The sequence below is a fragment of the Microtus pennsylvanicus genome, chromosome 7, assembly GCF_037038515.1.
Source record: "Microtus pennsylvanicus isolate mMicPen1 chromosome 7, mMicPen1.hap1, whole genome shotgun sequence".
In the NCBI taxonomy this organism is placed as follows: domain Eukaryota; kingdom Metazoa; phylum Chordata; class Mammalia; order Rodentia; family Cricetidae; genus Microtus; species Microtus pennsylvanicus.
This window is the reverse complement of record NC_134585.1, coordinates 55,416,133-55,441,433: the sequence shown is the minus strand read 5'-3', so window position 1 is coordinate 55,441,433 and position 25,301 is coordinate 55,416,133. Positions and strand designations below refer to the sequence as shown.

At 48.7% G+C, this 25,301-nt stretch overlaps 1 protein-coding gene across 1 annotated transcript; it reads right to left on the bottom strand.

Annotated features, from left to right (window-relative positions):
* Nucleotides 1-934: 934 nt before the first annotated feature.
* Nucleotides 935-1,342, bottom strand: LOC142853765 (large ribosomal subunit protein eL36). Its single transcript, XM_075978936.1, has one exon. It carries the CDS (start codon nucleotides 1,306-1,308, stop codon nucleotides 991-993), a length of 318 nt encoding a protein of 105 aa, XP_075835051.1. The 5' UTR covers nucleotides 1,309-1,342; the 3' UTR covers nucleotides 935-990.
* Nucleotides 1,343-25,301: the final 23,959 nt, after the last annotated feature.

The following is a 25,301-nucleotide window of genomic DNA, read 5'->3' as shown; positions in this document are numbered from 1 at the left end:
CTCACTATATAGCCCTGCTAGAATTCTCTCTGTAGACCAGTCTGGCCATGAACTCACAGAGATCTTCCTGCCTTTGCCTTCAAAATACTGTGTGTGTGTGTGTGCGTGCATATACACACACATATATAAACAAAACAAAAAAGACTGTGCATGCATATATATATATATATATATATATATATATATATATATATATATATTCTTTTGTTTTGTTTCTCAAGCAGGGTTTTCTGTGCAACCCTGACTGTCCTGGAACTCATTCTGTAGACCAGACTGGCCTGAATTCACAGAGATTTGCCTGCCTCTGAGATCAAAAAAGTGCACCACCACCCAACATATTTGTTTAAATGATGAAAGAGTAAAATAAATAAAATATACTGATCGCTAAATTTAGGTAATATTAAATATCTGGGAGTTTGTTAGAGGACTGGCAGCAATGTTTGGTTTAATAATTAACTAAAAGCCAATAATTCATGTACACCGAATGTATATTCTTCTTTATGTTCTAATTTTAGTATAATGACCAGTCACAGTTTTCTTTTTCAAAAAAAAAATTATTTTTATTTGTGTGCATGTGTTTATGAGCGCATGACTACGGGGCTCTCGAAGGTCGGAAGAGGGAGTTGCATCCCCTGAAACCAGCGTTAGAGGTTGTTGTTAACAATCCAGTGTGGGAGGAACTGAATCTGGGTCCTCTGCAAGAGCAGTCAGTGCTCTTAACCACTGAGCAATCTCTCCAGCCCCCAGTTAGAGTTTTATAACCACGATTTTCAAGTAATAATTGTATTGGTAGCAACGGCATGAAAGACTAAAATAAAATGCAATCTGGGTATGATGGCTCAGGTTCATGATCCTGGAAGTTTGTGGTAGGGAGGCTGAGGCAAGAGGATCACAGGTTTGAGACAAGCCTGAACTACAGAATGTATTTTTTTTTTTTTTTTTTTTTTTTTTTTTGCGCCACAGCAACGTTTATTGAGAACGGGGAGGGGATCAGTCCTTCTTGGCCGCCGCCTTCCTCATGGCGGCCAGCACGTTGCTCAGCTCCTCCCGCTTCCTCTTGGCGCGTATGTGCGTGCCCACCCGCTTCTTGATGAACTTGAGCGCGCGCTTGTCCTTGGACACCTTGAGCAGCTCCATGGCGCGCCGCTCGTAGGGTGCGAAGCCGCACACCTCCCGGATCATGTCCCGCACGAACTTGGTGTGCTTTGTGAGGCGCCCGCGCCGCCGGCTGTGCCTCGGCTGGCTTACGTTCTTCGTCACCTTGTGGCCCTTGTTGAGGCCCACGGCCATGGGGTAGCGCAGGGCCATGGCTGCTCCTCTCCGATGGCGGCCGCGACAGGAAGTACAGAATGTATTTAAGGATGCCTGGGCAACTCAGTGAAGCCCTGTGTGAAAACAAAGTGGCCTGGGGATGTAGTTCTGTGGTAGAGAATTTGCCCAGCAGAGTGAGGCCCTGAGTTCAGTCCCCAGGAAGATGTGAGAGGGGTGGGGAGGGAGGGAGGGAGGGAGGGAGGGAGGGAGGGAGGGAGGGAGGGAGGGAGGGAGGGAGGGAGGGAGGGAGGGGGCTGGACGTCATCGGTAGAGCATCTGTGTAAGGTGTCTGAGGCCCTGGATTTAATCCCTAACATGAAAAGTAATGAATGAATAGATTAATGAATGAGTTATAAATACAGTTGCAAGGGCTGAAAAGATTGCTCAGTGGGGAAGAGCATTTCCTGCTCATATTCCTGCGCATACCTGAGGACCCGCGTTTGAGTCCCAGAACTCACATAAGAAGTTGGGCCTGGCGGGGTCCTCAAGGTCCCGGCTGTCCGGAAGACCGTCATGGGCTCTCCTGGTGACTTGCAACGCTGGGCATGTGGGCCCTATTATGCTAAGGAACTATGTGGTGGAGAAACGGGAGAGACAGAGAAGTAGAATGGTTCATGCGCTGTGGAAAGATGAAGAATGGAAGAATTGAAGGCAGTGAGGAGTGGGCCCGCACTGGAGGCCTGCTTGCCACCTGGGGCCACGGTGATGCCCGGCAGGGCTGCTACCTAGGGCCATGTCTGGGTCCCTGGTCCTATAGTAGCCAGGGTCTGTGTTGATGTCTATGGACTGAGCTGCCTCCTAGGGCCATGTTTGATCCACGAGCCATGCTGCAGCTGGGGCTATACCCAATCTTGGCAGCCTTTGCCACCATCTGGGGCCATGGTGACAACCGGGCCTAGGCTACTGCCTAGAACCATGTTTGAGTTCGTGGTTCTACCGCAGCCAAGGTCTGTGTTGATGCCCGTGTCCTATGGTGCCACCAAAGGCCACATGAGGCCCTGTCTGGGCAACAACCTGAGTCCTTGGTGGTGTCCAGCGGCCATACAACCGCCAGAACCATTCCTTCCACTCAGAGCCAGGATGTCGTCTGGGCCCAAGCTGTTGCCATGGGTCATGTCTGGGTCCATGGTCCAGCTGCAGCTGGGCTCTGCGTTGATGTCTGAGGCCTGTATCACCTCAGTAGACCTTAGGAATCATGTGAGATGAATCAGAGGGCCATGCTGAGCTGCCCTGCCCTTCCCTGGCCCTGAGAAAGCAGGCCTTGCCTCTCACTGGACACTACAGCAAGAGAGGTGGCCCCTGCGCTCGGAGAGATGGCCTGCAAACCTCACCACAGGCAAGGGTGAGCCAGTCCTGAGGGAATGCACGTAGGGGAGCTGACTCTGCCCCCTGGCCTGAGGCAGGTGGCCCCAGTAGGTGGACAGACAGACCAGCATGGCTACAACCCAGGCCCACAGCCAGGCTTTGGGTTGACCCAGCCTAGCATCTACCCCTTCTAGGACCTGCTGGAGCTGGTGAGGGGACCGCTCCTGTGGAACAACACCTACAAGATCTCCAAGACTCTGGGCAGCCACAAGATCCCCAGAGGAGTTATGATGAGGACCCAGAGAGGATGGTGTGCCTTCAGAAACCAGAGGCCATGAACCAAACTGCTGTGGAATATTATTTTAAGATGTGTTACATTTGTTTGTGCTGCGGAACATTTGTTTAATGATGCAAAGATGTGCTGCATTCTTTTATGTTGCATTTGTTTAACTCTGTGAAGCTGTGTTACTTTGCCTGAAACACCTAATAAAGAACTGAGCCACCAATAGCAAGGAGGAGTTAGGTAGGCAGAGAGAATAAATAGGAGAAATCTGGAGGAGAAAAGAAGAAGGAGCAGGACAGAACAAGAGAGGATGCTAGAGGCAGCCACCCAGCTACTCAGCAAGCCATGGCGTAAGAGTGAAAGTAAGGTATACAGAAATAAAGATAAAAGCCCAGAGGTAAAAGGTAGACAGGATAACTTAAGAAAAGCTGGCAAGAAATAAGCCAAGCTAAGGCCGGGCATTCATAAGAAAGAATAGACTCCACGTGTGATTTATTTGGGAGCTGGGTGGCAGGCCCTCCAAGAGCAAGGGGATCCCCCAAAAAGTCAAAAGAATAAAAAGAGTAAATGCGAAAAGAGTAAAAAATCAACAACAACACACCAGACCAGTGACTCACTGCAATGAACACTTGCCAGTCAAGCTGACGGGACACAGGGTACACTCTATGACACACCGAAGCCTCCAGTGCCACCAGGATGGAGGAAGAGGGTTGAAGAGTTGGGAAAGAAGGAGAAGCAAAGAGGTTTTTCTGTTTTTGTTTTTGTTTGGTTTTGGTTTTAGTTATTGCTTTTGTTTGCTTGCTTACTCTGTTTTGTTTTCTTTTGTTGAGGACATGATGGGGATAAGGGGAGGCTATGGGGGGGCAGGAGGTGAGCAGAAATGGGGTGAGCGAGGTGAGACTCCCAAAGATCCAATAAAGAAGTTAAAATGAAAAGTTGGTCATGGCTACATGAGCTTCTATAACCTGAGCTCTGTGTGGGGTAGAGACAAGAGGTCACTGGGGCTTCCTGGTCACCTAGTTCCTGGTGGGCACCCAACATCCTTCTCTGGTCTCTGCTTGTGACAACTCGGGTGGTCAGGCTTGGCAGCAAGCTCCTTCACCTGCTGAGACATTGTCAATTCATACATAAAATACATTTTTGCCCCTTTGCTCAATCTAGACCTCCAATTGTGTGTTAGATTGCCTTCTATAAGCCCATGTCACTGTTCCGTTTATTCTCCAGCTCTCGTCTCCCTGTGTGCCTTTCTCACTGACTTTCCTCAAAGGTATCATCAAATCAGCTCCTTCCCTAACCCAATGTACTTCCTACTTAAGACACGTTGTCTCATTTCCAGAAACCGCACTTGAGTTGCCTGGGAAAGTTACTGCCCACACCGTTAAGTTGTCTGCAGGTTGTGCTGCGTCTTCCAAGTTTCCCGCTTTCAGGATCATCCCCCTTACTGCAGTGGCATTTGGTGCTCCACCTGCCTTACCTGTATTCCTGCAGGGAATCCCAATAAACTCATTCCCCCTCCAACTGGACTTTCAGGGTGTTCTCCCTTTGATCTGTTGTCTGTCCCCTATCTGGGTGAGTTTGTTCACGTCTCCTCAGGAATACTGTCGCACAAAAGTTCATGGGTGAATTGTGTACATGTGAGTGTATGTGTACACACATGCATGTGGAAGCCAGAGTCCCCCATTGTTCTTTCCACCTTGTTCACAGAGGCTGGTCTTCATCAAACCCAAAGCTTGCCGATTCGGCAAGTCTTGTCAACCAGGTGCTTTGGGATCGCCAGTCTCCACCTTTCAAGCTTGGGGTTCCAGGTGGTCCACCGCAACCTGCTGGCATGTAGGTGAGTTCTGGGGATCCGAACATGGGCCCTCATGATCACACTTCGACTTCTGAGCCTCTCCCTAGATGGAATCAGAGTTCTCCTGTGATGTTTGCCTTTAAGACTTCCTGGCATAGACACAGACTAGCTGCCTAAGGCTAATTTAGACTTTCATCAAGGTGACTCCCTCCTGAGGAGCGTGAGAATGACATGCAATATCCACTGTGGATGAGAATGGTCAGTGGTCTAGCCTGTGCTCTGTGTGAGCTCCAGGCACTGGTCTAGCCTGTGCTCTGTGTGAGCTCTAGGCTTCGGTCTTTCTTTCCTGTGCTGCATGTGGTGCTGAGGCTTGAACTCTGGGCTCTTTTTGTTTTACTTCTCATGTGCAGGGAGTTTTATCTGCATGTAAGTCTGTGCCCTGTGTGTGCACCTGCTGCCCTGTGAGGCCTGGGACTGGAGTTAGCCGGCAGGCAGCACTAGGAATTGAACAGTGCTTTTCACTGCTGAGCTATGTCTGGCTCTTTGCATCAGGGTTTGGTTCGTTGTTGTGAGACAGGGTCAGTCTCTCTCTCTCTTTCTCCCTCTCTCCCCACCTCTACCTCTAACTTTGGCTGGCCTGGAAGTTGCTATGTAGACCAGACTGGCCTAGAATTCATAGAGATCTGCCTGCCCTATCTCCTAGGTCCTGGCATGAGAGGCATGCACCACCATGCCCAGCCTATTCATGTCTGGTTTGGTTTTTTCATACAACATATTTTGAACATGTTTTCCCTCCCCTAGTTCCTCTCAGATCTCCTTACCTCCCTCCTCATCCAACTTCATGTTTTTTCTCTCTATCTCTTTACCTCTCTCTCTGATAAGCAAAAACAACAGCGAAAGAAACACACACGTGTACACACACCAAAACAGACCCAAAATAAAAATAAACAACTAAGACAGAAAAAGCTCAAACAAAGAAAAATAAGACAAAAGTCTTAAAAAATATTATTGAGTTTGTTTTGGGCTGGCCAGCTACTCCTGGGCATGGGACTTCCCTAAGGTTTGGTTAATATATCCAGTGAGACTCCATTGGAGAAAACAATTCTTCTTTGGCAAGTGGGTGTTAGTTGCAAACAGCTTAGGGATGGGAGCCTGTACTTGCTTTTCCCTCTCAGCACTAGGGCCCTGTCTAGCTTGAACCTGTGCAAACCTTGTGTATCCTGCCACAGCCTCTGTGAGTTCATATAAGTATTGTTCCTGTTGTACCAGAAAGGCTGTTTACCTGGTCATCCATCACCTCTGGCTCCTACTCTCTCCCACCTCCTATTCTCACAGATCCCTGAGCCTTGAGCGAGGGCTTTGATGAAGATATCCCTCTTAGGACTGAGTGCTCCAATCTCTCACTCTCCGCACACTGCTCAGTTGTTTTAGTTCCCAAATACAAGAAGAAGCTTCTCTGCTGAGGGCCAAGAATAGCAATACAGCAGTATGTTGGTATGAGTTATTGTATTGCTATTTTCCTCTAGCAGGATAACATGTCAGGTTTCCCTTAGACCTGTGACCTTTCTAGTCTCAGGTTCTTGACTACTTGGCAGTGTCTGGTGTGGCTTCCAGCCCTAGAGTGGGTCTTAAACCCAACGAGAGGGCAGTTGGTTACCCCCTGACGTCTGTGCTACAGTTGCGCCAGCGTATTTGCAGGCAGGTTGCTGTTGCAGGTCACAGGGATTGCAGCTGGGAGATACTGATGATTCTCTTTCTCCTCTGATAGCATGCAGAGGACCTTCTAACACCACGAACACTAGTCAACAGGGCTGAAGCTTCCAGCCAGGCAGCAGCTCAACTCCATGTCCGAAAGCCATATGTAAGTCTGGCTTCTGCAATAGAGCCTTGGTGTCAGGTTGTGGAGAGTTATCAACAGCCTTGGCCTATGATGTTTAGGGGTTTCCACGGAACCCTTTTGACCAATGACTCAAAAAGATGCAACCTATTCCTGGCACTGGAGATTTTGCTTGGTGATATAAGATGTGCTATTTGGGCATTGTCTCCCCTATTATTTGGTAACTCCTTTTAGATTCTTTTTCTTTTCTTTCTTTTTTTTTTTTTTTTTTTTTTTGAGACATGGCTTCCCTGTGTAGCCCTGGCTGTCCTGGAATTCACTCTGTATATCAGGCTGGCCTTGAACTTGCAGAGATCCACCTGCCTCTGCCTCCTGAGTGCTGGGGTTAAAGGCTGTGGTAATATCACTCGGCAGATCCTTTTGTATATGTATATACTTTTAGGACATCTCTACAATGCAGGTTTCCATATTAGTTTTCAAATGGCCTTTGGTGTTACCTGTCCCTCCCTGGACCCCCCTCATCCTTCTCTCCCACTCCCCTCCCATTAGTCCTCCTTTTCTAGTTTTCTCCTTGTCTCTCTACAACAATATTCTCTCTTTCTCTGACTTGGGGGATCCTCTCCTCCCCACTAGTCCCACTAGTCTCTTACCAGGCACCTAACCTCTCTGGTAACTCAGATTACAGTACACATAAAACTAGCATCCACGTTTAAGAGAAAACAGACCATATTTGTCTTTTGGGGTCTGGGTTACCTCACCCAGGATGACTTTTTTCTGAATCCATCCATTTGCCTGCAAATTTTATTTTTCTCAATATATATGTCTGTTTTTATTTGTTTCTTTGTTTTATTTTTTCAGACAGGGTTTCACTTTGTAGAATTGGATGCCCTGGACTTACTTGGCAGACCAGGCTGGCCTCAAACTCATAGAGATCCAATTGCTTCTGCCCTCCCGAGTCCTGGGATTAAAGGCGTGCACCACCACCACCGACAACATGTCTGGTTCTTAAGTGGATGCTGGTGATTCAAACTCAGGTCCTCATGGTTGCTCGGAAAGCAGTTTACTGGCTGAGCCAGCTCCTAGACTACCACTACCCCTTGTATTGAGATGACATCTCATAGCCTTGATGGCCTTGTAGTAGCTGTGGATGACCTTGAGCTTCTCATTCTTCTGACCTCTACCTCCCAAGATCTGGGATGGCAGGGTATGTGGTCTATAAGATACAGAGGCTCAAACTCAGAGCTATGTGAACCCAGCCAAGAGCTCTGATGAAATACACCCCAGTCTGGAGTTCTAGGTTTGGAAGCCAGAAGAGTAAATCTGGCCTCTGATACATCACTACAGCCAGAGGCTACCATCTGGCTAAAGTAACAGGTTTGTGACTGTGACAGACAGTGTACAGATGGTGGCTCTGAGCCCCTGCCCCAGTGTGAGCGCAGCACTAACAATTGTGTCCCGCTGGGATGTCACCTGCATGTATGCTTCCTCCGGTCAGACGGAGGTTACAGCGTTAGTGTTGAGGCAAACGGCTCTTGGGAGACATGAGTAGGCAGTGCGTGTTCACCTTGGCCTGTGCGGCGAGTCCAGAAGTCATTTCAAAGATCCTCAGGGGCTTTCCCCCATCTAATTCACCAGAGTGACATGGTAAAAAGATCCTACTGTGTGGCTTCCTCTCCCTTTTCTCCCTCTTCCCTGGAAGTTTTCAATTCTCTCTCTCTGCAGACTTTTCTCTCAGAGAACGCACAACAGACACAAGTGTTCCTCTTTCCTCCTGCCCCAGGAGTGCCCGGCCTCCTCATCCATTCCCTTCTCTGCCAACTGCTCTGAAAGAGTTCCCTGTGCCGCCACTTCCACCCCTCGCTCCCCCCACAGCCCCCTCACTGGCTGCGCCTCCAACTCCCCAGGACCTCTGATTCCAACAAAGCCCCTTCTGGCTTTCCTGAACTTGCAGGGCTTCTGCCCCATGCTTGTTCTTTTCCTTTTTTCTTTTAATAGTCTTGATTTATTTTATTTATTTACTTTTTTTGGGGGGTTCCCATGGTGGGCCTGGGCTTTACACATGCAGGACAAATGTTCTACCACTGAGCTCTTGAGATGTTTATGATCAGCCATATGGCTATTTTTTTGGAACCATTTTACTGAACTGTAATTCACACACCACACAATTCACCCCTAAGATGTGCAGTTCTGTCCCCCATGTACAATTCAAAGTATTTTAATAGAGAGCGCTGCAACCATCACCACCAATCAATTAATTAATATAACTTAGTTTTTTAAAGATTTATTTTATTTGTGTGTGTGTGTGTGTGTGTGTGTGTGTGTGTGTGTGTGTGTGTGTACAGGAGCCATGGAGTCCAGAAATGACTGTAGGATAGCCTGGAACTGGAATAGATGGTTGTAAGTATCCCAACAGCAAACTTGGGTCCTTTGCAAGAGTAGCACACACACACACACAGACACACACACACACACTGAGCCTCCTCTCTATCCCCTAGTTAATGTTGTTTCTTGAGCCAGAATCTCCAGTAGCCCAAACTGACCTTGAACTCACTAAGTAGTCAAGGCTGACCTTAAGCTCTGGAACCTCCAGCCTTTACCTCCTGAGTGGGAACGAGGATTGCAGGCGTGAGCCTGCATCCCTGCCTGAGGAGCCTGCCACTGCAGGTAGAGAGGTAGAGAGTCTAGCAATGTGACTGGAATGCTCTTGTTCATTAATGTGAGGCCCTGGGCTCTGCAGGATGCTCTGGGAATGTGAAGAGAAAGAGGCAGGTTGCAGTGCAGAGCCCAAGAGGACTGTGAGCCTGTTCCCCTTCCTCTGGGCCTCTGCTTACAGACAGCTGGTGACATTGTCTCTGCACTGAGGCTGGCCTGTTCAAGGCCAACTTAAACACACAGCTTCCGTGAAGCCTACCAGATTCTCACGGTTTGCTGTCTCCTGCCAAGTCAAATAAGCACAGCTTGCCTCCGGACGGCCCCAGGTCACATTAGCATCTACCAGGGTCTTGCTCACCCTCTGCAACCAGAGCTTGAGCACCAGGGCTCCATTGAATAAGAATGCTGCCTGAGGGCTGGAGAGAGGGCTCAGCGGTTAAAAGCACTGGGGCTCTTTCAAAGGACCAAGGTTCAATTCCCAGCAACCACAGGATGGCTCACTTTCTGTAACTCCAGCTCCAGGAAATCCAAACTCACTTCTGGCCTCTCTGGGCACCAGGTGCTCATGGGGTACACAGACATACATTACATGCAGACAAAAATCTCAAGAAAAATATAAGTAACTATTGCGCATGGTATGGTGGTGCACACCCTTAATCCAAGCACTTGGGAGGCAGAGGCCAGTGAATCTCTGTGAGTTCAAGGCCTGCCTGGTCTACAAAACCAGTTCCAGGACAGCCAGAGCTACACAGAGAGACCCTGTCTTGAAAAACAAAACAAACAAATAAAAAAAAGTTCCCTGTAGGTACAGGCATTTCAACACGGTCCTCAGTCGGTGACATTGTTTGGGGAAGGTGGGCTTAGAGAGGGCTGCCCTTGCTCGCTCTCTCTCTCTCTCTCTCTCTCTCTCTCTCTCTCTCTCTCTCTCTCTCTCTTCTCTCGTGTGTGTGTCTCCATCTCTCTGCCTCTCTGTCTCTCTGTCTCTCTCTCTCATCCTTATGGTAAAGATGCAATCTCTTAGCTTCCCGCTCCTCCCATCATGCCTTCTGCATGTTGTCTTTCCTCCCTGAGAGATGAACTCCTCTCTGAAACCACAGTCAAAACAAACCCAGTCTTCCTTACGTTCCATGGTCATGGTGGTTTTTTTCTTAGATATATTTATTATATATACAGAGTTCTGCCTGTATGTATGCCTGCAGGCCAGAAGAGGGCACCAGATCTCATTACAGATGGTTGTGAGCCACCATGTGGTTGCTGGGAATTGAACACTGAACGCAGGACCTTTGGAAGAGCAGTGAGTCATCTCTCCAGCCTTCATTTGCCCTTTTTTTTAATGCCTGTGAATGTTTTACCTGCATGTATGTCTGTGCACCATGTGTACCATGTGCATGTCTGGTGCCATCAGAGCTCAGAAGTTGTTGGATCTCCTGCAACTGGAGTTACAGACAGTTGTGAGCCAACATGTGGGTGCTGGGAACTGAACCTGGGTCCTCAGCAAAGCAGCCAGTGCTCTCAACCTCTGAGCCGTCTCCAACCCCAGGGTCATGAGGCTTAATCACCGCAACAAAAAAGTAACTAATGCAGTGAGCATCGCATGAATGAAGGGATGAAAGAGTGACCAATGCAGTGAGCAGCTCATGAATGAAGAGATGATGCAGTGAGCATCACATGAATGAACAAATGAAGGAGTAACTAATGCAGTGAGCAGCTCATGAATGAAGGGATGGTGCAGTGAGCATCACATGAATGAACAGATGAAGGAGTAACTAATGCAGTGAGCATCGCATGAATGAAGGGATGAAGGCATGAATGGGTGGATGCCTGCCAGATATTCCCGACGATCTACAAGGATTATGCCAAGAGTTATATCAGCTACTCTTCTTGTTACCATGACCTGACAAGCTTGACTCACGATTTGAGAGTGTAGTCACCGAATCCACCTTGGCAGCTTCCAGCTCGTGGCTATTGCAGCTGGGGCACCAGGCTGCTTGCTCACATCTCTATGAACCAGGAAGCAGAGATACAACAGGAAGTAGGGTCAGGCTATAAACTTCAAAGCCTGCCCAGCAGAGATTCACTTTCTTGCAGCAAGGCCCCACTCCCAACATTTCTGCAACTCCCAATGTCAACACCAGTTGGGGGCCAAGCTGTGGGGCTATTTCACACCCAGGCCTTCCCAGGGAATCTTGAGCTGAGACAAAACAGCAAACAGTCTCCTTCAACTGAGTCTTTGGGCGTGACTTTAGCTGACCGAAGAACCTTGATTGACTCATAACAAATTAATGATCGATGGTAGAGGAAGGGGAAAATAGGAGAGAAGCACAATTCTCTTCCTTCCAACTGGGCTGCACATAGAACAGGGTATGATATGGGACGAAGATAAATTGGCTCCACTGAGGACCTGACTTGAAGGTGACCCTCAGGAATGGAACAATTCACCAATAAGGTTTTGAGTTGTCCAATTGTAATTTTGTTTTTGTTTGTTTTTAGGCTTGGGGGGCTGTGCGTATATGTTTATATGTATATAATATGTGTGTGTGTGCGCATAGGTAAGACATATGTGTGAAGGCCAGAGGTTTATACCTAGTGTCTTCCACCTTTTTTTTGTTTGTTTGACGTCTCTCACTGGATCCAGTCACCTCCTCTCTCTGTCCCCAGTGCCAAGGTAACAGCTGTCTGTGAACGCATTTGGCTTTGTGTGGGTGCTGAGGATCTGAACTCTAGTCTCCATTGTGTGTGACAGCCACCTTGTCTTCTCCTCTTATAAATACTGTGTGTGTGTGCGTGTGTGTGTGCTTGCATGTGTGTGTGAGTGTGTGCATGTGTGTGCGTGTGAGTGTGTGTGCATGTGTGTGCATGCTTGTGTGTGCACGTCTGTGTGTGTGCATGTGTGTGTGCTTGCATGTGTGCGTGAGGGCGTGTGTGAGTGTGTGCATGTGTGTGCATGTATGCGCAGTGTGTGTGTGTGTGTGTGTGTGTGTGTGTGTGCAGCTTTAGGGAGGATCCTAGGGATACAATCAGATCATCAGGCTTGGAAGCAGGAGCCTTTATCCACTCAGTCATATAGATGGCCCCTTTTTAAGGGGTTTGATATAATCTCGCTGCGTACATCTGTCTAGCCTGATGCCTTCCTAGTCCTGAGATGGCAAACATGCACCACTACTTCTGGTCTCGCTGAGCTTTAAAAAGTATCAGTATGGCCGGGCGGTGGTGGCACACGCCTTTAATCCCAGCACTCAGGAGGCAGAGGCAGGCAGATCTCTGTGAGTTTGAGGCCAGCCTGGCCTACAGGCGAGTTCCAGGATACCCAAAGCTGTTACACAGAGAAGTCCTGTCTCAAACAAAACAAAATAAAACAAAAAAGTGTTATTATCATTATCCCACATGTATAATGTCTGTGTAGGGCATACATGTCACAGTGTACTCCTGGACCTGGACATACATGTCACAGTGTACTCCTGGATGCATGTCACGGTGTATTCCTGGACACGAATGTCACCGTGTACTCCTGGACATACATGTCACAGTGTACGCATGGACATACATGTCACAGTGTACGCATGGACATACATGTCACAGCGTACTCCTTGGCATACATGTCACATTGTAGTCCTGGACATGCATGTCACAGCATACTCATGGACATGCATGTCACAGTGTACTCATGGACATACATGTCATAGTGTACTCACGGGCATACATGTCACAGTGCACTCCTGGGCATACATGTCACAGTGCACTCACGGGCATACATGTCACAGTGCACTCCTGGGCATACATGTCACAGTGCACTCCTGGGCATACATGTCACAGTGCACTCACGGGCATACATGTCACAGTGCACTCACGGGCATACATGTCACAGTGCACTCCTGGGCATACATGTCACAGTGCACTCACGGGCATACATGTCACAGTGCACTCCTGGGCATACATGTCACAGTGCACTCCTGGGCATACATGTCACAGTGCACTCACGGGCATACATGTCACAGTGCACTCCTGGGCATACATGTCACAGTGTACTCACGGGCATGCATGTCACACCATACTCCTGGGCATACATGTCACAGTGTACGCATGGACATACATGTCACAGTGCACTCCTGGGCATACATGTCACAGTGCACTCCTGGGCATACATGTCACAGTGCACTCCTGGGCATACATGTCACAGTGTACTCACGGGCATGCATGTCACACCATACTCCTGGGCATACATGTCACAGTGCACTCCTGGGCATACATGTCACAGTGCACTCCTGGGCATACATGTCACAGTGCACTCCTGGGCATACATGTCACAGTGCACTCCTGGGCATACATGTCACAGTGCACTCCTGGGCATACATGTCACAGTGCACTCCTGGGCATACATGTCACAGTGCACTCCTGGGCATACATGTCACAGTGTACGCATGGACATACATGTCACAGTGCACTCCTGGGCATACATGTCACAGTGCACTCCTGGGCATACATGTCACAGTGTACTCACGGGCATGCATGTCACACCATACTCCTGGGCATACATGTCACAGTGCACTCCTGGGCATGCATGTCACAGTGCACTCACGGGCATACATGTCACAGTGCACTCACGGGCATGCATGTCACAGTGTACGCATGGACATACATGTCACAGTGCACTCCTGGGCATACATGTCACAGTGTACTCACGGGCATGCATGTCACAGTGTACGCATGGACATACATGTCACAGTGCACTCCTGGGCATGCATGTCACAGTGCACTCACGGGCATGCATGTCACAGTGTACGCATGGACATACATGTCACAGTGCACTCCTGGGCATACATGTCACAGTGTACTCATGGACATACATGTCACAGTGCACTCCTGGGCATACATGTCACAGTGTACTCACGGGCATGCATGTCACACCATACTCCTGGGCATACATGTCACAGTGCACTCACGGGCATGCATGTCACATGGAGCTCCTAGAACTCTGTGAGCTTGGTTCTGTAGCTCACTCCATATTGTTGTCCTTGTACTATCAGGGGTTGCCTGCCTGTGTCTCTGCCTCCCCGGTGAGGGGCCTTCTGACACAGACTTCTTACTCTTAGTCTGTGGTTCAGGCTGACCTGGAATGTGGGTTTGTTGCTGTTACTGCTCTTACCATTATAGCTACACTTATTTATTTGGGGCGGGGACAGGTGGAGGTCAGCGGACTGCTTGTGGAAGTCTGAGTCCAGGAATTAAGCTCAGGCCATGAGGCTTGGCACCAAGCGCCTGGCCTTTACACCAAGTCACCTCACCCTAACCTGGAGCGTGTAATCCTCTGCCTCAGCCTCCTGAGCGCAGGAACTATAGGCGCACGGCACCACACCCAGCACTGGCTTGGTGATTGTTGTTGTTAGAGGAGCCGAACCTGCAGGTCCAGAGGGCAGCGGGCAGGAGATTCTGTCCAACGACTCTGTTTCCCACACCAGCCATGCTAGCCAGCACACACGCTCGTTTCCATCACCGCTGCAATTACCATGACGTCAGAAGCAATAAGCCATAGGAATTGTTTTATATTATAGTTCTTAGGTCAGAGTTCGGGGCTGTCATGGCTGTGTCTTTCTGGGGTGCCTTTAGTAGGGGAGACTGAGTCCTCACGCCGCAGTTTTCCTGGCCTTCAGTTGCCCTGGCTCTCTGGTCTCAGCCAAAGTCTGATTTGTTTTGAGGATGGTGATGCGCAGGAGGAAATCACCCATTGCAAGGTCGGTGTCCTTGTTTCTACAAAGTCCTTTCTGCCATGCTAGGCAGTGTATTCACATATTCCTAGGATGGCCTTAGATGGAGACCATTGTCCTAGCCAGCATGGAGCCAGGTGTGTCACCTCACAAGCCCTTCACATCTTTGTTTTTATATTTCAAACATTTAATTCCTATGTATTTGTGTGTGGATGCCTGCAGAGGTAAGAGGATCCTCCTACCATTGTGTGCTTGCCAGTTTTATGTCAACTGGACACAAGGCAGGGCCATCAGAGGTGAGGGAGCCTCAACTGAGAAAACGCCTCCATGAGAGGGGGCAGAGGGCAAGCTTGTAGGGCCTTGTCTAAATTAGTGATAGATGTGGGAGGGTCCAGCCCATTGCAGTGGTCCCACCCCTGGGCTGGTGGTCCTGGGTTCTATAAAAAGCAGACTGTGCAAGCCACAGGGAGCAAGCCGGTGAGCATCAGTTTCTGCCTCCAGCCTGCTTTGCTTGAATCCGTGCCCTCATTGCTTTTGTTACGTGGAACTGTGGGTAAAATCAGCCCTGTCCTCCCCAGGTTGCTTTTGGTCACGGAGTTTCATCACAGCGACAGAAAAGCAACTCTGACCATGGTTGTGAGCTGCCAGGTGGGTGCGGGGAATTGAACCTGGGTCTTCTGCAACAGAGCTCTCAGCTGCTGAACTATCTCTGCAGCCTACTCCCCCCTTTTTGAGAAATGGTTTTACTATGTAACCCTGGGCAGTCTGGATCACACCACATAAACCAAACTGGCCTTACAGTTTTCTGGCATCTAGCTCTGTCTCATGACTGCTGGGATTACAGCTTTGGGCCATAAAGCCCCGCCCATCATACACAGAGCAGTGTTGGCCAAGAATTGAACCTAGGACCTGCTGAATGCCAGACAAGAGCTCACTGAGGTCCATCCCTAGGCCTTACATTTCTTAACTTAGTCCATCTCCACAGCTCGGTGCTGCTCCCATGTTTCAAGTGTGCCCTGCACAAGGCTGGCCCCCTCTCCAACACCTGAGTCCAGAGGGGAGGAGGTCACTCTACAGTGCGGAATAATAAAGGCCAATATAACAGCCCCAAATCACACTCATAGAGTGTTCTCTTACTATGACATCATGTGAATGACAGCTGGCCCCTGTACTCTTCCTCCCTAGAACACATGACCCCTGTATAACCAATCGTAAGGAAAGCACAGAGCAAACCTCAGTAGAATAGAAGTGTTCACCAATTTCTTCTCAGATCTTCCCTGACCAGCAAAAGTCAGAAAAACCTGAGAAACTAGGACCATGGTCACAGCCAAGAAGGCCCTGATGAGACTTGACGGCGGCCGTGAGAGATCAGCAATTAAGAGCACTGGCTACTCTTCCAGAGGGCCTGGGGGTCGGTTCCCAGTACATATTTGGTAGTTGTTCTGGCTGGTCTTGTGTCAGCTTGACACAGAGGAGTTATCCCAGAGGAGAAAGCCTCAGTTGAGAAAATAGCCCCATGGGGTCAGGCTGCAGGCAAGTCTGCGAGGCATTTTCTTAGCTAGAGAGTAATGGGGGAGGGCCAGCCCATGGCTGGTGGGGGTATTCCCTCCGAGGGTGGTCCTGGGTTCTATAAGAAAGCAGGCTGAAGCTGGGCGGTGGTGGCGCACGCCTTTAATCCCAGCACTCGGGAGGCAGAGGCAGGCGGATCTCTGTGAGTTTGAGGCCAGCCTGGTCTACAAGAGCTAGTTCCAGGACAGGCTCCAAAGCCACAGAGAAACCCTGTCTCGAAAAACAAAGAAAAAAAGAAAGAAAGAAAGAAAGAAAGAAAGAAAGAAAGAAAGAAAGAAAGAAAGAAAGAAAGATAGAAAGATAGATAGGAAGATAGAAAAGAAAAGAAAGCAGGCTGAGCAAGCCAGTAAGCAGCACTCACTCCTCCATGAACCTCTGCATCAGCTTCAGCTCCCAGGTTCTTACCCTATTTGAGTTCCCGTTCTGACTTCCGTCAGTGATGAACGGTGATGTGGAAGTGTACGCCAAACGAACATTTTCTTCCCCGAGTTGTTTTTGGTCATGGCGTTCATCGCAGCAGTAGTAGCCCTAACTAGAACAGCAGCGCCCAGCCATTTGTAGCTCCGGCTCCATGGGATCTGATACCCTTCTCTGGCCTCCATGGACATCAGGCATGAATGTGGTGCACAGGCATATATGCAAGCAAAACATTCATATTAAAAAATAAAAATAATGGGAGGGGAAGGGAGAGAGGGAGAGACTTGGCAGTTAAATATAAGTTGTCTTGGACAGGATTCTGGCTCAGAGAAAAGACTTTAGGTCAAAACTAAGGAACCCTGATTAAGTGGGACTTTAGTTAGCAGTGGTGTGTCAGTGCCGGTTCATGCGTTAGGACAAACGTTAGAGGGAGGATGGTCTGTGGCATGTGCAAGGGATCTCACAGGACCTCTCTTTTTCTTTTTCTCTTTCTTTTTCTTTTTCCTTTTCCCTTTTTATTCTCCCAATGTTGGGGATGGAACGCAGGACCCCGCACTTGCCAGGTAAGTGCCCTACCACTGAGCTAAGTCTCCCAGTCCTTTCTTGGTTTTGTTGTCATTTTTCAAATTAAAATTCCTTATTAATTTATTTACTGCGGCAGAGCATGTGCATGTGAGGAGCTCAGAGGCTACTGCCACCACCAGGGGGCAGAGGACTAGACAGCCTGTGTAGCCAAGGATGAACCAAGCCTGCCCACAAACTCCCTATGTAACCAAGGATATCTCTGAACTTCTGAGCTTCCCGCCTTTACCCCCCCCCCCGTTTTGGTATTGTATGCACAAACCACAGCACCCTGGTTTAGGTGACTCTGGGGATCAACCCAGCGTTTCCTACGTGTTAGCAAAGTCCTCTACAGCTGAGCTATGTTCCCACCCTGCTATGTGAGGGTCTGGTTTTTGAGGCAAGGTCTCATTCTGTATTCTTCTGTAAGTCAAGCTGGCCTGGAACTCACTATGTAGACCAAGCTAGCCTCGAACCTGTGATCTGCCCGGTTCTGCCTGCTGGGTGCCAGTGTGGCACATATGGACTGCCAGGTCTAACCTTAATTTCTCCATGAAATTGTTCACAGGACTGGAGAGATGGCTCGGTAATTAAGAGCACACACTGCTCTTGCAGAGGACCCGAGTTTGGTTCCCAGCACCCACCTTGGGCAGTTCACAACCTTCTGTAACTCCAGCTCTAGGGAATCTAGGGCCCTCTTCTGGCCTCTGAGGACACTGCACTCACGTGTACATACCCCCACACAGACACACATAAACAAGTAATTTAAAATGAAACAAATCTTTAAAAGTAAATAAAATTTTTTAAAGAAATACTTTCAAGCTCAATAAAGTCCTGTAGCACAGGTACCATCAGAACCCTCATTTTAAAGTAAGGAAACTAAAGCCTGAAGGGATAGCTTCTCTCATAAACGCCAAGACCTGGGAATTCTGGCTATGAAGCTTGCTGCTCTGCCTCCTGCCTTAGCCCAGAAACTCTCTGTTCCCCAGCCTAGTAGCAGGATCTTACCTTGTGAGACCTGAATTCCCTGCCAGCCACTCTCTCCTGAACACTGAGCATCTTCAATACATTCATGCCTGGTGTTCTGGGGGCAGGACTCCCCAACCAGGAGAGCTTTTGCCCCTGCTCCCGAGACATTTGGCTGTTGTCAGTTCTCTCCTCTCCAGTCTGGAGGTGTTGTTATCTCCCGGACGAGAGGGTTTCTTGGTAAATGCTACTGCAGAGCAAAGGTCCTGCATGCTGCTGGACATCCTCCAGTTCTGAGAGTAGCTCCCCAACAAAGAATCTTTCTCTCCACACTGTCAATAGAGCTGCGAAGACTGAGTAACGCTCTCTGGTGACCTCCCCAGGACTGACAACTTCCTGTTGTCCTAGGAAATAGGACATCCTGCAGGTCTGCCTAGAGGCCCCCAACAAAAGTCGAGGAGTCTAGGGACTAAGGGAAGACAAGACCAGGCGCTCCAATATCCATGAGATAGACCCCGTTTCTGAGCCTCTCTCCCACTTCCCTTGTGAGGACAGTTGCATGTCCTAACCACCACATGCGCGAATCGCTAGACCTTCTGACCTCCATCGCGATCCTCTTGGCAGAGGCGCAGGATACTCTGCTTCCCGGAGCAGGAGGAAGTTGCCGGCCTTGAAGAGGTCATGTCTGAGTCAGCCTTTCTTGGCCTCGGATCCCAAAGCTCACAGAAACATGAAAGAGACATCGGCAACATGGCTGGGAGCCACGGCACCGGCTAGGGAGGCGTGGCAGGGAGCCGGCCGTGCTGAGTCAGCCTTCCTCCAGCTGGCCAGGAGGGCAAGTTATGGCAGCTGTACTGGGTGGGGTTAAGTCAGGGTTCTCTGGACTCTGACATCTCTAGATATAAAAGGCAGAGAACACTGGCCCTCTCTGTTGGAAAGAGGACTGAGCCGTCAGAGAGAGAGCATCCTTAGTGGGTACTGACTCAACACTGGGGGTAGCCGTGGGACAAAGTGGAGCCAATGAGACAGCGTCTTGTCTTTCACAATGTCATGCTTTGCGCTTATAAACCATGGATCCATTTCTAGTGAGGCACTGGGAGGTAGTCATGTTCAAACACAGCTTCTGAGAGGAGAGAGAGAGAGGTGGGGTTGGGGGAAGAAGGAGGGGGTTGTGGCTACCCGGTCAAACACTCAACTTCCTTTCTTCCCTCTGTATTTTCTATGGAGCTAAACATCAACATTGCATTCCCAGCACTCCCTCCCCATGGAGGGAGCTTGTGAGGGACAGGAAGGCCCGAGGTGGAGGGGGCCCTTTCTTGCTTGGGGAAGTGACTTCTCACGCACAGTGACAGGCATATGAACAGGTGGACCAGAGTAGCAGGGCAGGTTCCTGTGTCTGGCTGCCTTCCAGTGTGGGTCCCTGAGTTCCAGCAGTTTCCTAGCTCTGGTGGTCAGAGCCTTAACACAGCTTTTCTTCTTGAAGTTTCTGTTTCCCTGATTGGATCCTGGTTGATACAGAAAACATCACATGATAAAGGTGAAAATTGACTGCTTCTTACAGCAAGATCCAAGGCAGAAAGGAACCCCAAACTCTGGTAATCTTCCCGTTAGTGGAAAGGGACAGCACACATCAGCTTGACTGCTTCAGGGTAAAGCAAGGTGACCCCCAAACGAGTTCACGAATACCTAGGGCTACACCCGTCCTTCCCAGTCCTGTCACCTCCCTCAGATCCTGAAGTCCTGTCTTATTCTCACTACTATTAGAGGAGCTTTCTTCTCACTACCAAACTCACCCTACTGTCCATGTATTTTTCATTGCTACTTTTTATCATTAATGTCAGAGGTCCTCTAAAACCCAGCTGACAGGGGACAGAGGCACAGGGGTGGCCAGAGTCCCTCTCCCCAGCCTCTGATGCCATTCCATGGGGCTTTTGGAGTCCAGGGATCTCCCAGAATTGTGCTGGAAATGCTGTTTGTTTGCAGAGAAAGTTTGTGAAGAGAGATCCTGTGGCTATCATCAGATTGTCAAAGGGATATGGGATCCAGAAAAATCACCGCCAGGAGGTTAGGTAAGACTGTCTGTAGCGTATGCTGCTTCAGGCGGGGCAATGCGCTGTTGCCAAGGTGCTTACCTGGCAGGGTGGCCCCGTGATGCTGAAGGTGGTTTCCCCAGGGTGAAGTTCATCCAATGCACTCCGGCGTGCTGCCCACTGTGGTGGTTCCCCCTCACCCCCGTCTGGGAAACTCGACCTTGTAATTTGTGGCAATGGGGAAACGTGTGTGCACTCCCATGCGTTAAGGAAATATTCCCCTATCTCTACCGCTGTGGAACCCATGAAGATCTACTCTGTTTACTTGTGCTCTTTATACGACATTCTTGGGTTTTGTTTGTTTTTGTTTTTTGAGACAGGGTCTAACTATGTATCCCTGGCTGTCCTGGAATTCATTCTGTAGACCAGGCTGGTCTCGAACTCACAGAGATCTGCCTGCCTCTGCCTCCTGAGTTGCTGGGTTTCAAGGCTTGTGCCACCATCGCCCAGCTTATACTACATTCTTTCGTGATGACAGCTGTAAATTCCAGTTTGTCCAGAGGGATAAACAATGTGAAGACGGGCAAGCAGGTCAGAATGATAGGTCCACAATCCGAAGAACTTAAGATTGGTAGGCTGGGAACTCTCGCTCTCTTCTCTCTCTCTCTCTCTCTCTCTCTCTCTCTCTCTCTCTCTCAGTCTAATACAGGGAGATACTGCTTAATATTTAAAGAGTTTCTGTCTGGGGCGATGAAAAGCTTTATAAACATGTTGCTGTACGATATCAGGGGCATAACTATTCCAATTAAGTTGGATACTTCAAAATTGTTGAAAAATTCTGTATCTGTTTTGTTTTTTTAACTGCAATATAAAGCAATAATGTAATATAACAAAACCCACTGAATCGTGCACTCTACTGGGTGACTGTTGAGTGTTACAATAATTTGTATGTGAAGGACCACAGAAGAGCTGTGACAGGGGCTCTTTAGATGCCATCACAAAAGGCATGGCCATGAAAGAAATCAGTGATAGACCTGATCTAATTAAAATTTTAAAAAACTGTCAAGAAGGCAAGACTGGAAGGAAATATTTGCAGAAGTCGTATCTGATAAAAGACCAACTCCACATGCTTGAGTGCAAACTTAAGGACCTGAGTTCAAATCCTCAGCACCACATAAAAAGGTGGACACAGCCACACTGCCTGTAACTCCAGTGCTGCAGGGACAGAGAAAGGCGGATCACTGGGTCTGCTAGCTGTCGTCTGTTGCTACATGTTCAGTGAGAGACCTGACCCAAGAAAACACAGAGATAGGTGACAGGGCAGAGCACTGGGGTCCTCTATCGGCCTCTGCGCATGCATAGGTGCGCTACACACACACGATTCTTTTATTTTTATTGAAAGAAAAATTTCCACCTCCTCCCAGCCTCCATTTCCCTCCCCCTCCTCCCACTCCTCTCCCCCTCTCTCTCCAGCCCATAGAGCAGTCAGGGTTCCCTGCCCTGTGGAAAGTCCAAGGTCCTCCCCCTCCATCCAGGTCTACGAAGGTGAACAACCAAACTGGCTAGGCTCCCACAAAGCCAGTGCATGCAGTAGGATCAAATCCCAGTGCCATTGTCCTTGGCTTCTCATCAGCCCTCATTGTCCGCCATGTTCAGAGAGCCCGGTTTTATCCCATGCTTTTTCAGTCACAGTCCAGCTGGCCTTGGTGAGCTCCCAATAGATCAGCCCCACTGTCTCAGTGGGTGGGTGCACCCCTCGTGGTCCTGACTTCCTTGCTCATGTTCTCCCTCCTTCTGCTCCTTATTGGGACCTTGGGAGCTCATTCCGGTGCTCCAGTGTGGGTCTCTGTCTCTATCTCTATCTCCATCCATCGCCAGATGAAGGTTCTATGGTGATATGCAAGATATTCATCAGTATGGCTATAGGATAGGGCCATTTCAGGTTCCCTATCCTCAACTGCCCAAGGAACTAACTGGGGACATCGCCCTGGGCACCTGGGAGCCCCTCTTGGTTCAAGTCTCTTGCCAACCCTAATATGGCTCCCTTAATTAAGATATATGCTTCCCTGCTCCCATATCCACCCTTCCTTTATCCCAACCATCCCATTTCCCCAAGTTCCCCCCATCCTCCCCTTCTCACTTTTCTCTCCCCATCTCCCCTTACCCCCATCCCACCCCACCCCCAAGATCCCAATTTTTTTAATTTATTTATTTATTTATTTATTATGTATACAATATTTTGTCTGTGTGTATGTCTGCAGGCCAGAAGAGGGCACCAGACCTCATTACAGATGGTTGTGAGCCACCATGTGGTTGCTGGGAATTGAACTCAGGACCTTTGGTAGAGCAGGCAATGCTCTTAACATCTGAGCCATCTCTCCAGCCCCAAGATCCCAATTTTTTGCCCGGCAATCTTGTCTACTTCCCATATCCAGGAGGATAACTATATGTTTTTCTTTGGGTTCACCTTCTTATTTAACTTCTTTAGGATCACAAATTATAGACTCAATGTCCTTTATTTATGGCTAGAAACCAATTATGAGTGAGTACATCCCATGTTCATCTTTTTGGGTCTGGGTTACCTCACTCAGGATAGTGTTTTCTATTTCCATCCATTTGCATGCAAAATTCAAGATGTCATTGTTTTTTTACCGCTGAGTAGTACTCTAATGTGTATATATTCCACACTTTCTTCATCCAATCTTCCATTGAAGGACATCTAGGTTGTTTCCAGGTTCTGGCTATCACAAATAATGCTGCTATGAACACACACACAATTCTTTAAATCATACAAAAATTCTCAAAACCAATTCATAAGATAATGAACCACTAAACATGAGACTCAGACATCTCACCAAAGAAGATATATAAAAAAGAAGATATATACATGATAAAAACATAAAAATTTACTTGACATTATATATTATTAGAAAAATACAGGCCAGGTGGTAGTATTGGTAGCAGCACACACCTTCAAGTCCAGCACTCAGGAGGCAGAGGCAGGTGGATCTTTGTGGGTTTGAGGCTAACCTGGTCTACCGAGCAAGTTCCAGGACAGTCAGGGCTACACAGAGAAATCCTGTCTCAAAAGACAAAACAGAAACAAAAGTAAAAACAAAAGAAAATGAAAAAAAGCAACTAGGACTAGAATTTTAGGTGTGCACCGCCACAAACAGCTTACGTGCTGGAGACGCAATCCAGGGCTCTATGGTTGCCAAATAAACACTTTACCAAGAAAGACACATATCTTGTGCTGGCTTCTTTTAAGACAAAGTCCTACTGTATATTCAGGCTGGCTTCCAATTTGGGATCCTCCTGCCTCAGCCTCCCAATTGCTGGAATTAGTATAGGTATGTGACTCCACATCTGGACTTGGTGAGCATCAAGGAAGGGTTTTGGGGTGGTGGTCTTTTGGTGGGTTTATTTATTTATTTATTGTATATGCTACACACAAAAGCGGGAAGATACAGATGTCTCGCTGTGCATATGGAGGTCAGAGGACCACTTTGTGAGCTGGGTTCTCATCTTCTACTTTTCCATAGATGTACTCAGATTGTCAGGATTCAAAGCAAGCACCTTTTCTCACTCAGCTATACTCTCCTACCCATATTCACTGTTCTTTTGAGTCAGGGTCTCAAGTAGCCCAGGCAGGTCTGGAAATTGCTATGTAGCTGAGGCTGGCTTTGAACTCCTGATCTCTCTACTTCTTCTACCTCCCAGCGTGGAGATTACAGGCACTCACCACTACGCTCAGCTCAGTTTGTTTTGCTTGTTGACATATCGTCTCCCTATGTAGCCCAGGCTTACCTGGATCTCACCATTCTCCTGCATCAGCACTCTGAGGGCTGGAATTACAAGCAGACACCATTATGCACAGTTAGAGCTGGAAAGTAATTGTTAATTCCTACAGAGCAGCCTCCCCTCACTACATACAACCTCTCCACCCTACCTGGTGTTATGGCACATGCCTGTAGTCCTAGCTAAATGGATGCTAACCCGAGCAGTTGGAGGTCAGTCTAGGCAGCATGGTGAGACTTCATCTCAAAACAAAACACACCCCCTTTACATGGCCCTCATCTGGGAGGATCCTACCTCGCACAGACAGTGTCCTATCTTCAGTTTCTAGGACACGGAGACCACAGCTGTGGTCCAGCTGCAGCATACAGACCAACTGGCTGACCTCTGTCTAAGACAGGAAGTGGGGAAGACTGGTACATGCTGCTGAACACAGTGGGGTGGGCACCACTGGAGGGGCCAGGCTTATGGGTACTAAGAAAGACTCAGAGGGCAGTCTGGGAAGGGCCTTGCTCAGCTTTAAAAGGCTTGGAGGCTACAGAGCCGGTCCAATGGCTTATTGTCATCTTGACTGTTTGGGGGGTAGTGAAACACTGGAGTCCACATGAAGCTACCACGTGTCAAGCCCCTCCCCTCTTGGTGTCTCATTCCCTACCTATATGATTGAAATACGTATACTGTTCCGTGTACAGACACACTTCTGGGGGCAGGCAAGGTCCTGGTTGTGAGCTCTCCTTGTACTGTAAGATCCCAGCACCCACATCAGGCAGCTAACAATGGCTTGAAACTCTAGCTCCAGGGGATGTCTGTTACCACCAGGGTGCAGAGCCACCTGGTATCCCTCTTTGGCCTCCCCTAACTTACCCAAGCAACCCGGCCAGCTCCTTCAGGAAGAGAGTGCCAGGACCAGACTGTGTGGGGCATTCTGCTCAGGTGAAGACTCTGAAAGAGCATCCAATCTCATTCACGTCAGTTCAGTCAGAATGGGTATTGTCAAGGAAAAAACAACAAAAATAACAATAATTCAGGCAATTCCCCCTTTTTCCTAGGGGGATTGCAGACCTGTGTGAGATGGAAATCC